Source organism: Hipposideros armiger, unplaced genomic scaffold (assembly GCF_001890085.2).
Source record: "Hipposideros armiger isolate ML-2016 unplaced genomic scaffold, ASM189008v1 scaffold_918, whole genome shotgun sequence".
Lineage (NCBI taxonomy): Eukaryota > Metazoa > Chordata > Mammalia > Chiroptera > Hipposideridae > Hipposideros > Hipposideros armiger.
This window is the reverse complement of record NW_017732268.1, coordinates 597,011-613,287: the sequence shown is the minus strand read 5'-3', so window position 1 is coordinate 613,287 and position 16,277 is coordinate 597,011. Positions and strand designations below refer to the sequence as shown.

At 41.4% G+C, this 16,277-nt stretch overlaps 1 protein-coding gene across 21 annotated transcripts in view; it reads left to right on the top strand.

Moving 5' to 3' along the window:
* NIN (ninein) overlaps nucleotides 1-16,277 on the top strand; it is a 132,617-nt gene that overhangs the window by 48,582 nt on the left and 67,758 nt on the right. For 15 of the 21 annotated variants that reach the window (XM_019630470.1, XM_019630477.1, XM_019630467.1 and 12 more), the window contains 3 exons: nucleotides 2,949-3,030; nucleotides 12,390-12,479; nucleotides 13,986-14,155. In XM_019630470.1, the coding sequence (XP_019486015.1) occupies nucleotides 2,949-3,030; nucleotides 12,390-12,479; nucleotides 13,986-14,155 (342 nt within the window). The remainder of the gene's footprint in view (nucleotides 1-2,948; nucleotides 3,031-12,389; nucleotides 12,480-13,985; nucleotides 14,156-16,277) is intronic. The other 6 variants (XM_019630474.1, XM_019630487.1, XM_019630481.1 and 3 more) reach the window with 1 other exon arrangement.

Here is a 16,277-nt window from a genome sequence, read left to right as displayed (position 1 = left end):
CTTTGGACACCACTTGTTTCCCGATTGTCTCCCGTATTCTAGATCATTGAGGTTGAGAGAAAAGCAGCCTCCACATAAATGAGGATAATAAACTGTCTTCAGAAGTTGGTGTGTTTGTATGAGGCCTAAGTATCCCTTGAATACAAAAAAATAAAACCTTGGATGCTGATTAAAATTAACATCCAGATTATAGCTGTTTTTGTCATTTTTTAGGGGGAGTAAAAACTGAGGTACAGAGACCCCTGGATGATTTTCATGGCTTATACTCCCTGAATTGAACTGTTAGGATGAAACTCAGAAGGGCTCTTTCCAATGACCTCTATCAAAACATATCTTTAGAAGACCCTGTAGAGACCCCCAGAGACAAGTATAAAAGATTGGAAAGTCTGAAGACAAGCGCCTCCCATTTGAAACAGAAGCCTCTTTCTGTTCAACCCATTAACTGTGGCAAGTAGAGACTTAGGTTTCACTCGGGTCGTCTCCATTAATATCCTAAGCGAGGAGACACCCAGAGTTGGGGTCCCTTAACAAAGTGGACTGGATCAGTTCCTCCGATGCTGGGCAACTACACAGGTCCTGGGGGCAAGGTAGGCACCTGGGCCTCCCTGCCGTCACCGCCCCGACTCCTGCTGGCTGGCTTGGTTACTCTCCTGGCCAGTTGCTTTGCCTGAGAACATGGCCCTGTTTCTCTGTAAAAGTGATGGGAACAGTCACCCGTGTTACTATACCTTGTTGTAGTATTCACTTCCACTTGCTTAGTACCTAATAAGTGCCAGGAAGTTCTACATACTTTACATAATTCTCATTTTGTCTCCCCAATGCTGTTCTGAGGGGAGTGCTATTAATAAATAACATAAAATACATGCAGTGCTGTTAGCACAGTGTCTGCCACTCTCCCTGTGACATTGCCTGAGAATTTGTGCTCCGTGGCCGCAGGAATCTTTGTCACTCTCATTCACTGCTGTATTACCAGGGCCTAGGATTAGTGCCTGGTGCATAGCAGCTGCTCAATAAATATTTGTTGAATGAATCATAAATATTAGTTGTTAGATAGCCCCATTTTTACACACGAGCAAACCAAAGCTCAGAGAGGTTTAGTAATTTAGTCAATTCACAGAAGGAAATGAGTGACTGAGCCACTCAGAACCTGGAACCAGCTGGCTCCAGCGCACAACCTGTGCTCCTAACCCTCCTGCGGCCCTCCCTGAGAGGGAGGCAGATTCTGGCAGGAAGTAGGAAATGCCTGGAAGTGCCCCTGAGGGGTATATGATGTGCCCCTGGGCATATGATTTCTGTGGACTGGCTGGTTGGGAGCTGGAGCTGGGATGCCGCAGTGCCTGAAGCCCACCTCTGATCTCTGGGACACAGCAGGACCTGCGTGCCCTCCCCCCGCCCCCCAGCCTTCTCAGTGGTTTGTCATTGGTGAAACCCATTTCTACAACCTTTTAGCCCTTTCATTGATTGTGTGGCCCTGGCCCTTCAGCAGATGCCCTGCCTCCCTTGACAGGTTTCTGCTCTGACTCTGCAAGTTATGCTGATTTTTTAGTCTACGTGAGCTAAAGGAATACGATTTTGGAATCTGATTCCAATCAATCAAAACTAATATAGTAGAGAAATCACATATGCTTTGGGAGAGTGTTGTCAGTTGCAAGTATCTACAATTTTATGACAGGATCTCGATGGCTTCCTCTCCTTTGATTTGCATGAGTAACACAGTATATGACTTTTTTCCTCCATTGTTTAGATAACTCGTGAGGTTTGTTGCTTTTCCAAATTTAATTTGAAAGTGTTTTTTATCTGTTGTATATATTTAAACTTCTAGGCCATGTCTTGTAATGATGTCCAAGGAGACCCATAAGAGTATAAATTACAGATTTACCAACTTTGTATTTACATATGGGCTTCTGTATAAATAGGTGCCACATTATCAAACTAGAGTAATGGTGAGAAGAAATACCTCTCTCCCTTCTGCCCCACAGTGAGATCACACAAATTTATGTTATAGAAAAATATATTTGGCCAGAAAGAAAACTATTTTACCCCTTTAACCAGTGATATCCCAATTCTAACTATTTATTTAAAGAAAACTCAGGTTCTTTCCAAATTCAGTCAAGGTAACTGTGTTTTTAAGAATTCAGGAAAATGCTTTCCAAGCTCCTTTTATCCTTGATGTTTGCTATTGATTTCTGCTTATTTATAGAATCATAGGGGTCTTGGGACATAAATATTATATGCCTGCCCTCGGCAAAACTATATGCAAGTCATCCTCAAAAGATAACTTACTCCTTCTAGACCAGCAGTTCTCAACCTTCCTAATGCTGCGACCCCTTAATACAGTTCCTCATGTTGTGGTGACCCCCAACCATAAAATTATTTTCGTTGCTACTCTATAACTGTCATTTTGCTACTGTTATGAATCGTAATGTAAATATCTTTTTGTTTTCTGATGGTCTTAGGCGATCCCTGTGAAAGGGTCATTCGACCCCCAAAGGGGTCACGACCCACAGGTTGAGAACCGCTGTTCTAGACTATCTTAAGAGATAAAAGCATATTTAGAACATCATTACAATGGATCATTTACTTAGGAAGTTTTTCCTAATATCTAACCTAACATCTTTTTCTTCTGGTCTTGTTCAGAAAAATAAGAGTTCAAAACATCTTTTTTTCTGAGTTTGTAAAGAAGGTTTTGCTGTATAGCTTTTCCCCTCAGGTTTGAATAAATATTGATATTAGTATTTATGACGCTGGGGTGTCAAAAATACCCAGCCCGTTTTCCCTTTAGTGCTTTAGAGAAATGAAGAAAAAAAGGGAACAAAAGCAGGTTATGAGTTACTGCTTTGAGGCTCTCAGGATGCTAACAATGGCTCTGGTACCTTGTATGTAGATGGATTTGTTTCCTTAAGACTGTAGAAACTATTTTGAATTTATTTTTAATTGCTTATTTTTAGGTGCATTTTGACCAGTTTAAAGAAGCGTTAATACTTATCTTGTCTAGAACTCTATCCAATGAAGAACATTTTCAAGAACCAGGTAAGGACACTTAACATGTCTTCTCTACATTCTCCTTTAGAAGTTGTGCAGGGAAGAATTTGGGGATCTTGAAGCATGTCTATGAAAGATTTGGTGCATCTGCCTTTCATAGATTGAGCAGTTATTTTCAGGGACTTGTCTTTTGCTATTATCATAAAAGCCCTGCAGCTGTTGAACACTAAAATGAGACTTCCCTCCGACAACAGCGAATTATGGGAGGAATAATTGGATTGTTCCTAGGCAATACGTCAGGTGGTATGGCAATAACTCACGCCTGGAATGAGCAGAGTGAAACTGAATGATACTTCCTTCATTCTTATTTCTTGTGTACATTGAAGGATATGAATTGAGAATTTCGCCTGAAAAAAGAAGGGTGGCCTATCTAGAGATAATTTTATTTAGTCCTACTGAGTGCATAACCCTCTGCTATAGACATCATCACATTATAATTGTTTATCTCCCCCTCTCAAGCAATAGTTCCTTGAGGACCATGTGGTTCACTTTTTTTTTTTTTGTATTTCCGGGGCCTAGTGCAATGATTAACACATAGTAAGTATTCAATGAATGTTATGACTGTAATATACTTCATTGATTTTTTTTAAAGACACTATCGATTATGAAACACATTATTTTATGTATCTCTAAGAAGAAAAATTGTCGCCAGTTATAGTGGTAAAATGCCATTGATTGTAAGACATCCTAATTGCAGTGTTCAAATCTAGGTGTGTGTGTGTGTGTGTGTGTGTGTGTGTGTGTGTGTGTGTATGTGTATGTGGTAGAATCGATGAAATATGGTAAATATTTAAGGGAAAGTCTAAAGAGTGTTGAAATTTGTATTATAATACAGTCCAATTTTATCAAATCAGTGGACATTGGGCTGAGGTTAGGGATTGACTATAAAGGGGCATGAGGAAATTTTGGGGGTGATGAAACTGTTTAATGTCTTGATTATGGTGGTAGTTACTGATTTTATGCGTTTTTCCAACCCATAAAATTGTGCACTAAAAGGGTGAAATTTACTCTATATAAATTATGCCTTAATGAACCTGATTTTTTTTAAAAAGCACATAAAAAATATAGTCCAGTTTTTGAGACTGAGGAAAATCATTAACATTTTGTCACCACAAGGAGTCATTCAATGTGACCCATTTAAATGAAGCACAGATGGGAACTCATTTCTTATCCTCACTGGTGATCCAGTTCTTCATCGCACCTTCTGAAACGCTCCAGATTTGTGTCATATGTGTGAACACTGTGTTCACTGTTTTGGATTCTGGATCGAGTCTCCCCCTTTTTGCATATGGTGACCACCCCTAGGAAGGTTCTTGTCAACTCTGATGCTTGCCAGGGCCCTCTGGAAGCCCACAGTGAGCCGCCTGGGAAGAGGTTATGGCCTCCTCAAGATTTTCCAGCCTAACAGTAGAATTTCTGTAGGTGACCACTGCTGGAACATGGACTTTTGTTCTTACGGGGTCTCACATTTTATTGGTATCTTTCCTTATGTAAGGTTGTTTGTCATCTTGATAACAATAGTGCAAGAGCTGGGGCCCTGAGTAGAGTTGTGGTGACATTACCGTAACATTTTCGTTAAATGAGCATAGGTACCAAGCATAAGTTCCGTGTTCTTCTGTAGGCTAATAATGTATTTTTGTGCAGGTTTGGAGGGCATAGCCCTGGCATTCGTCCACATGATTCTTTTGCTGCCGTTTCTTCAAAACCTGTACTGTCACGTGCCAGAAAATTATCATAATAAAGATAGAGATTTATAGTGACCACAGATGTGAAGGGTGAGCCCTAGATTTGTGCAGTGTTGGGACATAAATAACGGGATGAGGACATAGACAATGGCTGGCTGAGCTTGGTAACAACTAGGAAGTAAAACGTTTATGATTCTGGGTCCAGATGGTGTTTCAGAGTTATGTGTGTGCCTTGCTGCTGTGCAGGCCAAAACCATAATTTGGATAAGTCTTCCAGGACAACACACACAAGGGATTTTTATAGTTTCACTCTGTGCTCCATCCTTTGGGCAGGCTGGAGCAAACCTTTGTTATAGAACTGCTCCAAATCCATGTAATGAAGCAGCAACGTACTTATCGATAACATTTCATCCAGCGTTTTTGTCACTCCCCTGATGTTTGGTCTGGCAGGATAAAATCTAGGATTGAGTCTGTGCCTTAAGAGTTTTTATCTCACAGGAGGCAGTGAGCCAGCCGTCCCTCCCACATGCCCAGCTTTGTTCCTGAGCACCTCTGCTTTTTCTATCTTTTGCCCATCTCTGTCTGGCCCTTCCGGTTGTGCCTGGGGATCACACAGCTCTTTCCATTCAAATGTTCTCCCACCCGCTCTAAAATGTGACGCCACCCCCACAGGCTGATTGGTGTGGCTGGTGAGAGACAGGAAGAAGGGTCAGGACTCAAATACAGTATATCAAGAAGCCACCCGAGTTCACCCCCTCCTTCCCCTTTCTGAAAAGAACTATCTTTTAAGTCATGGACCATATCTTCATTTGGCTAGAGAGAACTCTGTCATTTTGCCCATGAGCAAACTGAGTCCTGAAGAAGGACAGAGCTTACTTGAAATCTCACAGATAGTGGCAGAGGGGATGCTGACGCCATATGGCCAAGGATGTGACCCCAGGAGCCTGTAGTTTAAGGGTGCTAACCCTCAGATGGAGAGCTGGGGGCAACCCAGTGCTCAGTCAGTGCAGCCTGGCCAGGAAGATTCTGACAAGTGGCCAGAGGCAGCCGGAAGGGGTGAATAAGAGCAAGTTCCACCTGATCATTAGTGACAGGGAGGTCCGTGTCCTCAGCATCATTTGGCTGTTCGGTACTCAATTTATCTTCTATAAGGGGCCAGGCTGTGGTATTTGTGTCTTGCCTTTTGAAATCAGTGGACCTACTAGACGTTGAGAGAAAAGATTATCCTTAAACTATGAAAGGTGACTGAAAACAGGAAGGCCATAGTGCATAGCCTTAGAAACTGAATAGATCCTGAACTGATATTTTATCATGTCTAAGATTTTTATACATTAAAAATTCCAGATGCTGTACAAGACCATAATATAGAAAAGCCAGCTTGATATGGTGGAAAGAGCCTTGAGTTATGAAATACTGTCTCTATCTTTCTAATTGGGTGGCCTTATATGTAATAATCTCTGTGGTTTTGGGTCACCCAGTATATAAAAGTGGTTGTACTGGAAAATACTTAAAATCCATTCAGCTCCAAGATTTGATTGTGTTGTGTCCTAATATCGAAATGGCATTATCTAATTTTATGAAAGAACTTAGCTTTCTGTTTCTGTAAAATTTTTACCTAACATAAATTGACACTATAAAGTTTTGCTTCCTAGGGACAAATGCCCAGTATATGACAAGCTCTCACATTCCCCCTAATAAAAGGCAGTTATGTGTAAATAATACAAAAACAAAGTTATAATAGGATTTGAGAGGAGATGGAAGTAACTCATTATTTCTGTACGCTTGGGTTCCGCCATTCATAACTTCTCTGAGGTAGTTTCTTTATTTTTAAAACTGGAGGGTATGGACTAGATTATTTTCAGCATCTTAGGAGAGAGTGTTTTCTTTAAAAAGCAAAAATCACAACAATGACAATAACAACAATACAATGAGAAATACTGAAATTCAGATAAGGGTAGAAAAATGGATTTGGGTTGTAGGGAATCCTTTGTCAATTCTAAACTGAATAACATGGCCAGTGGCCTACCTCCCTCGTATCTACATGTACAATTTAATTTTTAAATTACTTTCCTGGAATAAATGAAGGATAACAGCTTAATTATTAGTCATTTATTCAATGTGCTATGGCCGTGGATTGTAGGATTTTCGTAATAGCCATGCCGGCTCCAGCTCTAAGCTACCTGACATCAGCATGCTGTCAGAATCTGTTCTCAAGAGAGTTTGTCCTCATTGGATGCATCTTACATTAGATTTCTACTCTGTAGTCGATGTTAGCATAATGCAGGTAGTCCTTTCTTTTTCTGATATGGTTCGCGTTAAGATATAGCTTTCCTTTGTTTATCTGGTGAGGGAAAACTCAGGTTTGGAAAAGCCAAATCATTAGAAAGATCAGACGAGGCATGGTTTTGGTGTAGATGATTGGTTTTGTTTGTTTGTTTGTTTGTTTGTTTTTTGTAATAAACATTCCTAACTCCAGAAACCACCCTAATTTTGATTATTTTCCTTATTTTTTGAAGAAGCTATAAGTATAATAAACAGGGACCTTTTCATTCATTCAGCAAATGTGCATTGAAGCGGGTCCGAGAGCGCCTGACTAGGTCTTGCATTGCAGTGATTGAAGGTTTCTGTTGCAGCTGTATTCAGAGGCCATGGGCCAGGCACGCCTATGTTTAGGAGATATTATACAGATGGCCCAACAGGCATGTTCTGTTGTCCTCTCTTTGGTTGAGTAAGATAAGTAAGAACTTAGTCTCCTATTCCCTTGGTATCTATGAGATGTTGACAGCGAGGACCAGAACATTTCTCCCTAAATGAAAAGCATAATAAAACCACTACCACTATCAGCACCACCACCAAAAGTGGGGAGTCAGTTCAGGAAGTCAAGGGGAGTTGGGAACATTCACACCCAATGGTGGTCAGGTAAAAAGATAGGACCTCCCTGGAATTATATAAAACAATAGGCACCAAAACTATAAAAATGCCTTTGGCTAATCAATGTTACTCTCAGATTTTATAGAAATAATAGACATAACTATGGGTGTACACAAAGATGTGTGTATATAGACAGTCATTTAAAACACTGCAATATATATATGTGTGTGTATGTGGGTATATATATTCACACACATACATATATATATAAAGCATAAATATTTGACAATGTGTTAGGCAAATTATGATGTATTTTTGTAATCAAAGATTAAGCAGTTATTAAATTGTGCTATAGAAGAATACTTATTGTTATGATGATTTTACTAAGGGTAAAAAGGCTGTTTTTAAAAAACGTGTACATGCAAAAAATATACTCATGTTATTTAAAATTAAATAAATAGGGCTGGTGAGAATTTTTATAATGCGAAACGGTTTACTTGGGAGTTCTGCTGATATTGTAAGTTGATTTGAACTTCAGTGTATGAGAAAGTTTCCAAATGGGGACTATAAAGATGATGGTTTTCTACAGGGAGGCTTAGAGAATTGGTGTGTCCCTCTCACATCAGCCCATTGCTAACGGAAAATGAGGGCAAGAATGAGATGGAGGCAGCTCTAGTTTCTGAGATGATGGACTGGATAATGTCATTATGCTTTTGCCACTAATCTTACCCACTGCAAAAAATGAGGTCGAGGAAATTTGCTTTGGGATTGAGGGCTATGAGACTGACTCTCCCTGACTTTGCTCCCCTGGGGCCCCCATGTGGGTGCCTCTTGCTGGTGAGCCGGCTCCTCCCAGGAGAAGCCTGGAGAAACAATCATATCATTATCAACTCAAAGACTTTTTCCTCTTGACTGATCTTCAACTGCTTTAGGGCTTAGTCAGACCTATCAGCCCTGGGGGTTGCCTCCCTCCACACCCTTGTGGGGTGATAACCTCCCCCTTGAAAACTTCCTCCCAGGCAAGGCTGTTCTGAGCCACCCCCATTACCTTTGTGTCCCAGCAAGATGCATCATTCAGACTGGTAGGGGCTGATGTAGACTCCTAAAACTCTGTCATTGCATCCAGGGAGGACCTGAAAGCTCCAATTGGACACATGCATCAAGAGAGAGGAGTAATTGGGGAGCACTGTGGCATGCGCCCTCAAGCAGCTGTGTTGGGAGAGCTGTGTGCACCCACACACATGTGGGGCCATGACCCTGCCTGCCGACATCTCCTGCAAAGGCAGGGAGCTTACTGGGAGGCAGAAGGAATGGCATGTTGGAGGACTCTCCTGATGTCTTTTTGTTGTTGTTGTTCATTTGCTTCGCCTCTCTTTTCCCCCTCCCTTTCTTGGGACATCCCCCTCCTTGCCCCTTTCTGTCCACCACTCCAGCTCACCTCTACCCTTCTCTCCTCCTTGCCCTCACCCCCACTCTTTCTTACCTCTTGGTCTCCCCCGCACCCTTCCCCAGTCCAGCACAAGCCTCTAGGTCTCTGCCCATCTTCTGTCTCTACACCCTTCTCTCTTGGTCTCAATCTCGTTCTCTGTCAGTGTCTGTCTGTCTCCTTCTCGCCCTCTCTCTCTCTCTCTCTCTCTCTCTCTCTCTCTCTCTGTCTCTCTCTGTCTCTCTCTGTCTCTCTGTCTGTCTCCCCTTTGATTCTTTCTCTCCCTTTTCCCTTTTATAGAATCAGGTGTGGGTTTGCACTCTAACTGTAATGCCAGTGAAATGGTGCGGGTTGGAGCAGGCGAGGCTGTGGGGATGGATGGTGGGCTGGTGATGCTCGCTTGCTGCATGGCTTCCTTTCCCCCAGAGAAGCTTCTGGGATGCTTGTCCTGAGGTTTGCATGCACTTCATTTTTTACTCTGTCTTGTTTTCAAATGGATTTTGGGAATTCTGTGAGCTTGGAGGAAATGTAGTTTGGAGAGCCTCAGACTGGTGGTCCCCTGTGCTGATGAGTCCTTGGGAAGGAGGTGCTGTCCAGGGAATGAGTTCCTGGGCTGGCTGAGTGGGGCAGGAGGAGAAGCAGAAAGCAAGGCGCTGTGCCGGTGATCCCAAATAAGAATATCAGCACCATAAAAGCTGGGCTTTCTTCTCCATCCTGGTAATGTCCTCAGGTCATTTTTAGGAACAGGGAAATTTGATTCAAAAAATGATAAAATATTCATCTTACCCCTGAACAGGTACAACATAATGCTTTGCCCATGGCAGGCATTCAATAAATATGAGTTAAGTGAATCAGCCCAAGGCTGGAGTGCCTCTTTGAGATTCTCCTTAAACTTCCCATATGTGCTGTGGATGCCCCTTCCTTCCAGGTCTTAAGCTTGTGTTTTTGCAAAGAAAGCATTGATTGAATAGTGTAGGCTTTCTGGTAACTGTTTCAGCTTCCTCTTGGGTCCTCACTGCTTTGCCTTAGGCCATCAGGAGAGCTCAGCTTTCCAAGTGGCAGTCTCCATCACACTGGTGACCGAAGTCAGTTCCAGAAAGTACTGCTCAGTTAGAGTTGGGGAAGGGAAGGGACACGGATGGGATGGGTGCATGTCAGTAGTTTTCCCTGCCGGCTGCTGGCTTATCCCCTGAGTGGTCATTCTCACTGGCAGTGTATTTCAATTTTCTTTCTGGTCACAAGTCAGACATGTGCACGGTGATTCATCCTGATTCTGGAAGGTTAACATTATCACAGGTCTGGAGTTCCTCTTCTTGGGACAGATGAGATATGGAGTAAAGAATGTGGTGTCTGAGCACCCAGAATTTGTTTGATATCTAAGGCCAGGAGGAATGGATTTTCTGGTTTTTGTCTTTTGAACTCTGATTAGATTTTTCTTTTTTTGCCCACCTGCTCTGCAGAGACTGTTAGTTGCTGCTATATTAGTTGCACTGTTAGTTGCAGCCTTTAGGAAATTGAATCAAACCAAGTGTTTGGTTTATGGAATAAGGCCTAGACCATCCAAACTAGGTCAGATAGGACTGCCTCAAAGTCACCTTACTACTTACTCATAATGAGATCTCCAGGGATGGGGTCCAAGACTTTTCTCGGCAGGAGTATTGTCTGTTTTCCTTCAAACCCCATTTTTATTTTTATGTAGTGATGACAAATAGGAGAAATGGAAAATGGGAAAGAAGGGAAACTTATCCAGAAGATTGACAATCCAGGTAGAATCATAAATATATGTTCAAGGAAATAAAACACTGAAAGCACAGCAGTCCTTTATATTTTCTTTGTTTCACTGGCATTTCACCTCTGTCCTTCCTTGGAGCTCATGATTGCAGCAGTTACTTACACTATAGGAGATGTAGGATTTACTTTATTTTCTTTAAGATTTTTATTAAAATATGGTTAACATATATTAATTTCAGCAGTACACCATAGTTATTCAACATCTGTATACCTAAAGAAGTGATCACCATGATAAGTCCAGCAACCATCTGACACTGTACTATGCTATCACAATATTATTGACTATATTCCCTATGCTGTACATTACATCCCCGTGACTTATTTGTTTTACACCTGGAAATTTGGACCTCTTATTCCCCTTAACCCCCCCCCCCCTTTTAATGGTTCTATTTTATTTCTTAATAAATCAAAGGACTCTATGTTATCTGGCATAGATAAAATTGTTCCAGTACGAAACCCTGAAATATATAAGTTAAATCTGGATGAACTCCTAAAGTAAATAAACTGCCCCAGGTTGCGGTTGAGCAAGCCTTGTTGAGCATGGTAAGAAGAGGGGTAAGGCTGTCTTTAATTTGGGTGTGTAAGAATGTCTTAAAATCCCCGCTGAACCCTCCTGCTTGCTGGACGGCTGCTGCTGTGGGCTCGTAAAGCCTGGCTGAGATTGATAAGGAGAATTGTGGAGTTTTCAGATAGTTAACACCACAATGGCTGTTGACCACGTATGCTTTCTTGGCACCTCCTTTTGCCACCTTTCCCCCCCTTCTCATCATGTAGGTAAAATGATGCTGATACTCTACAGAGGAGAGGGATAGATGAGTGTGTAAGTTTAAGAAGTACTTGTTTTTAATCGGTATGATTAATCTAATTCTTTATGGGTTTCACGGATAGCTTGGGAAATTCAGTATAACGAAACTTTATTATCCCATTTATTCCCTGTGTGTGCTTAGTATCTCTATTCCAAAAATGTTATGCAGTTTAATAAATGTCTCTAGAGATTGACCTTGTCACATGTGTACATTCTGTGAAGGATGTTAACTTAAAGTTTGCTCAAAATTAGTTATAATAAAATATAATAAATAAAATTTTTTTAAAAAGTTCCTGGCAATGCAAAAATAAGTAAGTAAACAAATCAACCCAAACCCCACAGGGTTCCTAATGGTTCACAATCTATTACTTTCCATTGCTCAGAAAAAGAGTTGTTTCAAATCTACCACTGCTCCCTACACGGCATGGGGTATTTAGTGGTAAATAGCTAGAGAACCATTTCATCCACAGGTGGCTTTTGGATTAAATCACAGTGGGTTTTTTAAGATGGTTGCTTTGTTCCACTCCTTTCTTTTTTTCCTTGAAAAGGTGCAGCATGCATTAAGAGCTCTTCTGCCACTTCCATCTCCAGACCAAGACTGTTCTCACACTGGGAAAATCCTGTGTTCCATTTTCTGCTGTTATAAGTTTTCCTTTTACTCTTTTCCAAGCCCCCATCATCCCTAATGGTGTATCTTGTTGTCTGCCAGTAAAATTTAAGAATATGTCATAAATTAAGGATGGTTCTGCATTGCCTCTTGTCTGACTAGCATCTGTGGGTGTCAGCTGCCAACAAGTAGCTCGGGTGTCTGGGCCGCTCCTGAATACTCACAAGCTGACACACTCTCTTCTGATAAAAGGTACCTTCAAATGTGCATGTGATTTTCAATATAAATTTTGTATACTTAAATGCTTCCTGTAAGAGAATCGCTCGACCTACTATAATGTCTTGGCTGGGACTTTAAAAAAGCTGGATATAAATATCGCTAGAAATTAGAGAGCAAGCATAAATACTTCACTCTGAGCTTTGCGGAGCATTTTCAGGATGCTTCTGACCACATCTGTGAAATCTGAGCTTATACCAGAGGAAGGGCCATCAGGGGAGGGTGGCAGAGTTAGTCAAATAGGGTCACCCCTCCTCCCAGGGAAACTACAGAGTAATGGCTAACCCCCAACCTGTGTGATGATAAAGGAAGGGTTTTGTTCTTATCTAGTCAACTACACCCTCATTTTGTTGGTATGTGGATATACCTCATCTAAAAATCTACATGTCTGAGTTCAGACATATCTTGTTACAACTGTCATGTTCAAACAGAACACATATTATGTTCTCCAGAGAGATACTCTGTGTGGATGATGGAAAGCATTGCCAGTCTTTTGTATGTCAATGAAATATTTTATTCTCCTAATTCTGTGCACAGTACTAAAAAAATCAGTATCTAAGATGATATTTGCGTAGAGTGAAGTATTTATTTTATTGCTTTAAAGCTATCCATTATAGAAAGGTTAGTGTGTGGTGGTGGTGATGCTAGTGGTGGTGGAAACGGTGGTGATGGTGGTGGTGGTGACTGTTGAACCTGCGACATGTTGTGTCAGAATGCTGAAGTCTTTCTTTAAGGTCAAGAGATGACTCCTTATGCACAATTCTTTTTATTTTGTACAACACTGGAGCTCATGAAGAAGAAGAAAACATAATATACCATATCTCTTAATGCAGTTTCGCATTTTCTATTTTATTCCACAGCTTTTAATTTTATAATGAGCTGTGATGCCAGGTTGCATATAAGCGATGAACTGTCATTAATTGATTAGGAGCCACTGTGTCAGTTTCTTTGTTCTGCCTTCCTGCTTGTCTGATAGATCAGAAATTGGGATGGTTAACAAAGGAGTCACTGAGGTACGCGGCGGGTGTGTTTCAGACTAATCGGTGTGAGTACTGACTTCACAGTGCCGATGTGGTGTTTGTTTTATCATGATGTTCCAAGATTTCCTCCAATGTGTCTCTCTGTCGGTATGATCGTCCCTCTCCCTTTACATTTCTCTGCAAAATACCAGCTTAATAAACAGAAAACATATGATCCCTCGCTTTGTATTTTTAAATCAGGTCCCTCCCTGCTGGCATTGTATTTCTTGCATTTTGTGCAGAGATATACTCTGGGTGCTGTCAGTCATTCTGAATTAGAAAGAAGCTGTGCTCTGCATCTGACCTGGTGGCTCACACACACCCACATCCATCCACCCCAACTGGCAAATGGTGGTGGTTTATTTTGGGGCTGGTATAAGAGGCTGCATCTGACGGCTGTGTGTGTCAGCTAAGGGCTGAGATTGTCGTGTAATGTGGCCTCAACTCTTTTCTCCTTGCCCAGACTGCTCACTGGAAGCCCAGCCCAAATATGTCAGAGGTGGGAAGCGTTACGGACGAAGGTCCTTACCTGAATTTCAAGAATCCGTGGAGGAGTTCGCAGAGGTGACAGTGATTGAGCCACTAGATGAAGAAGCACGGCCTTCACCCGTCCCAACCGACGACCGAAGCGAGGTAAGAAATCGGAAAGGCACATCCACCTGGACCGCAGGTGTGGGTACCCACAGATACCTGCATCACTGCGGTGCAGAGAGGAGAACTGAGGGGGTTTATGGCTTTTCTCAGTTACCCACTACTTGCTAATCTTATTACTTGCTTGTTGGATACATATGGCTAATTTTTTTATTGTTTGAATGTTTTCATCTTTGTTTCAACTTTGGGAGAGCTGACATTTCTGTGCAGGCTTTATGCTTATATGTTTTTGGATTCAGTTACTTTCAGATTATCTGGGGTCTGCCACTTCTAGCTCTTCTTGGAAATAGATCTTTCCTCCATGGCCCTGTCATCTATAATTGTGTAAAATCCTAACCAACCCTACCCCCAAACTATAAAACAGTGTCCATGACAGGTAGGAAATGAAAGCAGTGTATTTAGGTATTTTGAGAGCCAGCATCCAAATTTTTGCTGTGGGGTAAAGCAGCTTTAAAACTTGGTTCTTCTCATAGCACTCAGCAGTTGCCACTTTTCATCTTATCGGTTCTGTGGCACCCAAGCACGTTGGACTCTTCAGCAATCAGAGATTCGCCTGACTCTCTCATTTCCCTTCTTTTCTTTCTACACGTTGCCATAATGTACCAATAAAGGAGAAGCAGTAACATTTTCTTTATTCTTTCTTTACGACTCATTTACCAGCCTGCCATTTATAGAACATGATTGAAAATGCCCTGCTGAGCAAGCTGTAAATATTTCTTGCACATCCCAGCTCAGACTAGGGATGCAAATATTTCAGATACTAGTACAAACTAGAAAAGAGACAGAGTGCCTCGACTTTCTTAAAGAAGTCTGTAGATGGTACGTTGATTAGAAGTGGCATGTGTGTGTGTGTGTGTGTGTGTGTGTGTGTGTGTGTGTGTGTGTGTCTGTGTCTGTTCATTGCTGTCTAACATCCATGTTCAGCTTACTGAAATCTACAGGAAGCTTGCTCCAGTAATGTCCCCAGAAATCAGACATCTATCTTCCTCAACTTTCCATAAAACACCCCAAACCCAAAGGTAACTGGAAAGAGCCCAAGATCAGAGCATAAATGAAACTGACCATAATTACTACAGTTTAGAAGACATGTGACTGATCTACCGATCAGAAGAAATTTGCACCATTTTTTTAAAAACAAGCTATACCTCTCCTCACACCAGAAGTGAAGGAGCAGTGGCAGACATGTGAGCCAGAAGAGAGGAAGAAAAGCAGCTAGAGAAGAAAGAGAAACAACAAAAATGGTATACGAGTAGTGTGGCTGAGAAGTGACAGCTGAAAAGAGAGAAGCAAGAAGCAAGGAGGAAAACGCTGCCTAGAACATCATAGCACTGGTGCTAGTCGGCCTGAGGCAAAGGCTACTTCCCGTCTCAGTTCAGCCAGTTTCAGGCCCTTTCTTGGGCCCCTTTGAGAATTTAGATAAGGCCTTTTTCCCAGTAAAACACATACATTCATTCACATGCATGAAAATTTTACTTAAACAATTTCAGGGAGGCAACTATTTGCATACTATGGTTATTGCAATGTTCATAATATTTATCTTGCTCTAAGGAAAGGTATCACTTTATGACATAAAGCCTGTTTTATAACCCTGAATAATGTGGAATGTATCTGTGACACTTCTCTATGAAACAAAGAAATGGTTTAAACATGTTTCAACACTTTTGGAAGTAAGCTTTTGTTATTTGAAGAACAACTTTTAAGGCTGGTATCTCCCTTCTCCAATTATTTCTAGGACCCGAGGCGTTATTCTTTGGTGCTAAGAAATTAAATGATGACTTAATTTTGGATAAGGTAGTTTCTAGTTCCCATCTGGGGATACCCAGAAAGTCCTTGGGCAGAGCTAGTTTTGTTGCTAGCAGTATATTTCTTATATCCTTGTTTTATTTTATCTACTGACTTCCAGTGAGATGTACTGTTAAAAAAAGTGAGACTTTGGTTTCATGTATAAATCAAGATAAGTCTTAAAGCCTGAGTCTGGGCAAAATCTTGCTGCTTGTGTCTTAGGAAAAGGGTATGTTGGGAGAATCCTTTCACCCCTGATGTACTTGACCTTCCTTATCTCCTCCAGAACCTCTCAGGGATGACCTTTTTTTTTTTTTTTTTT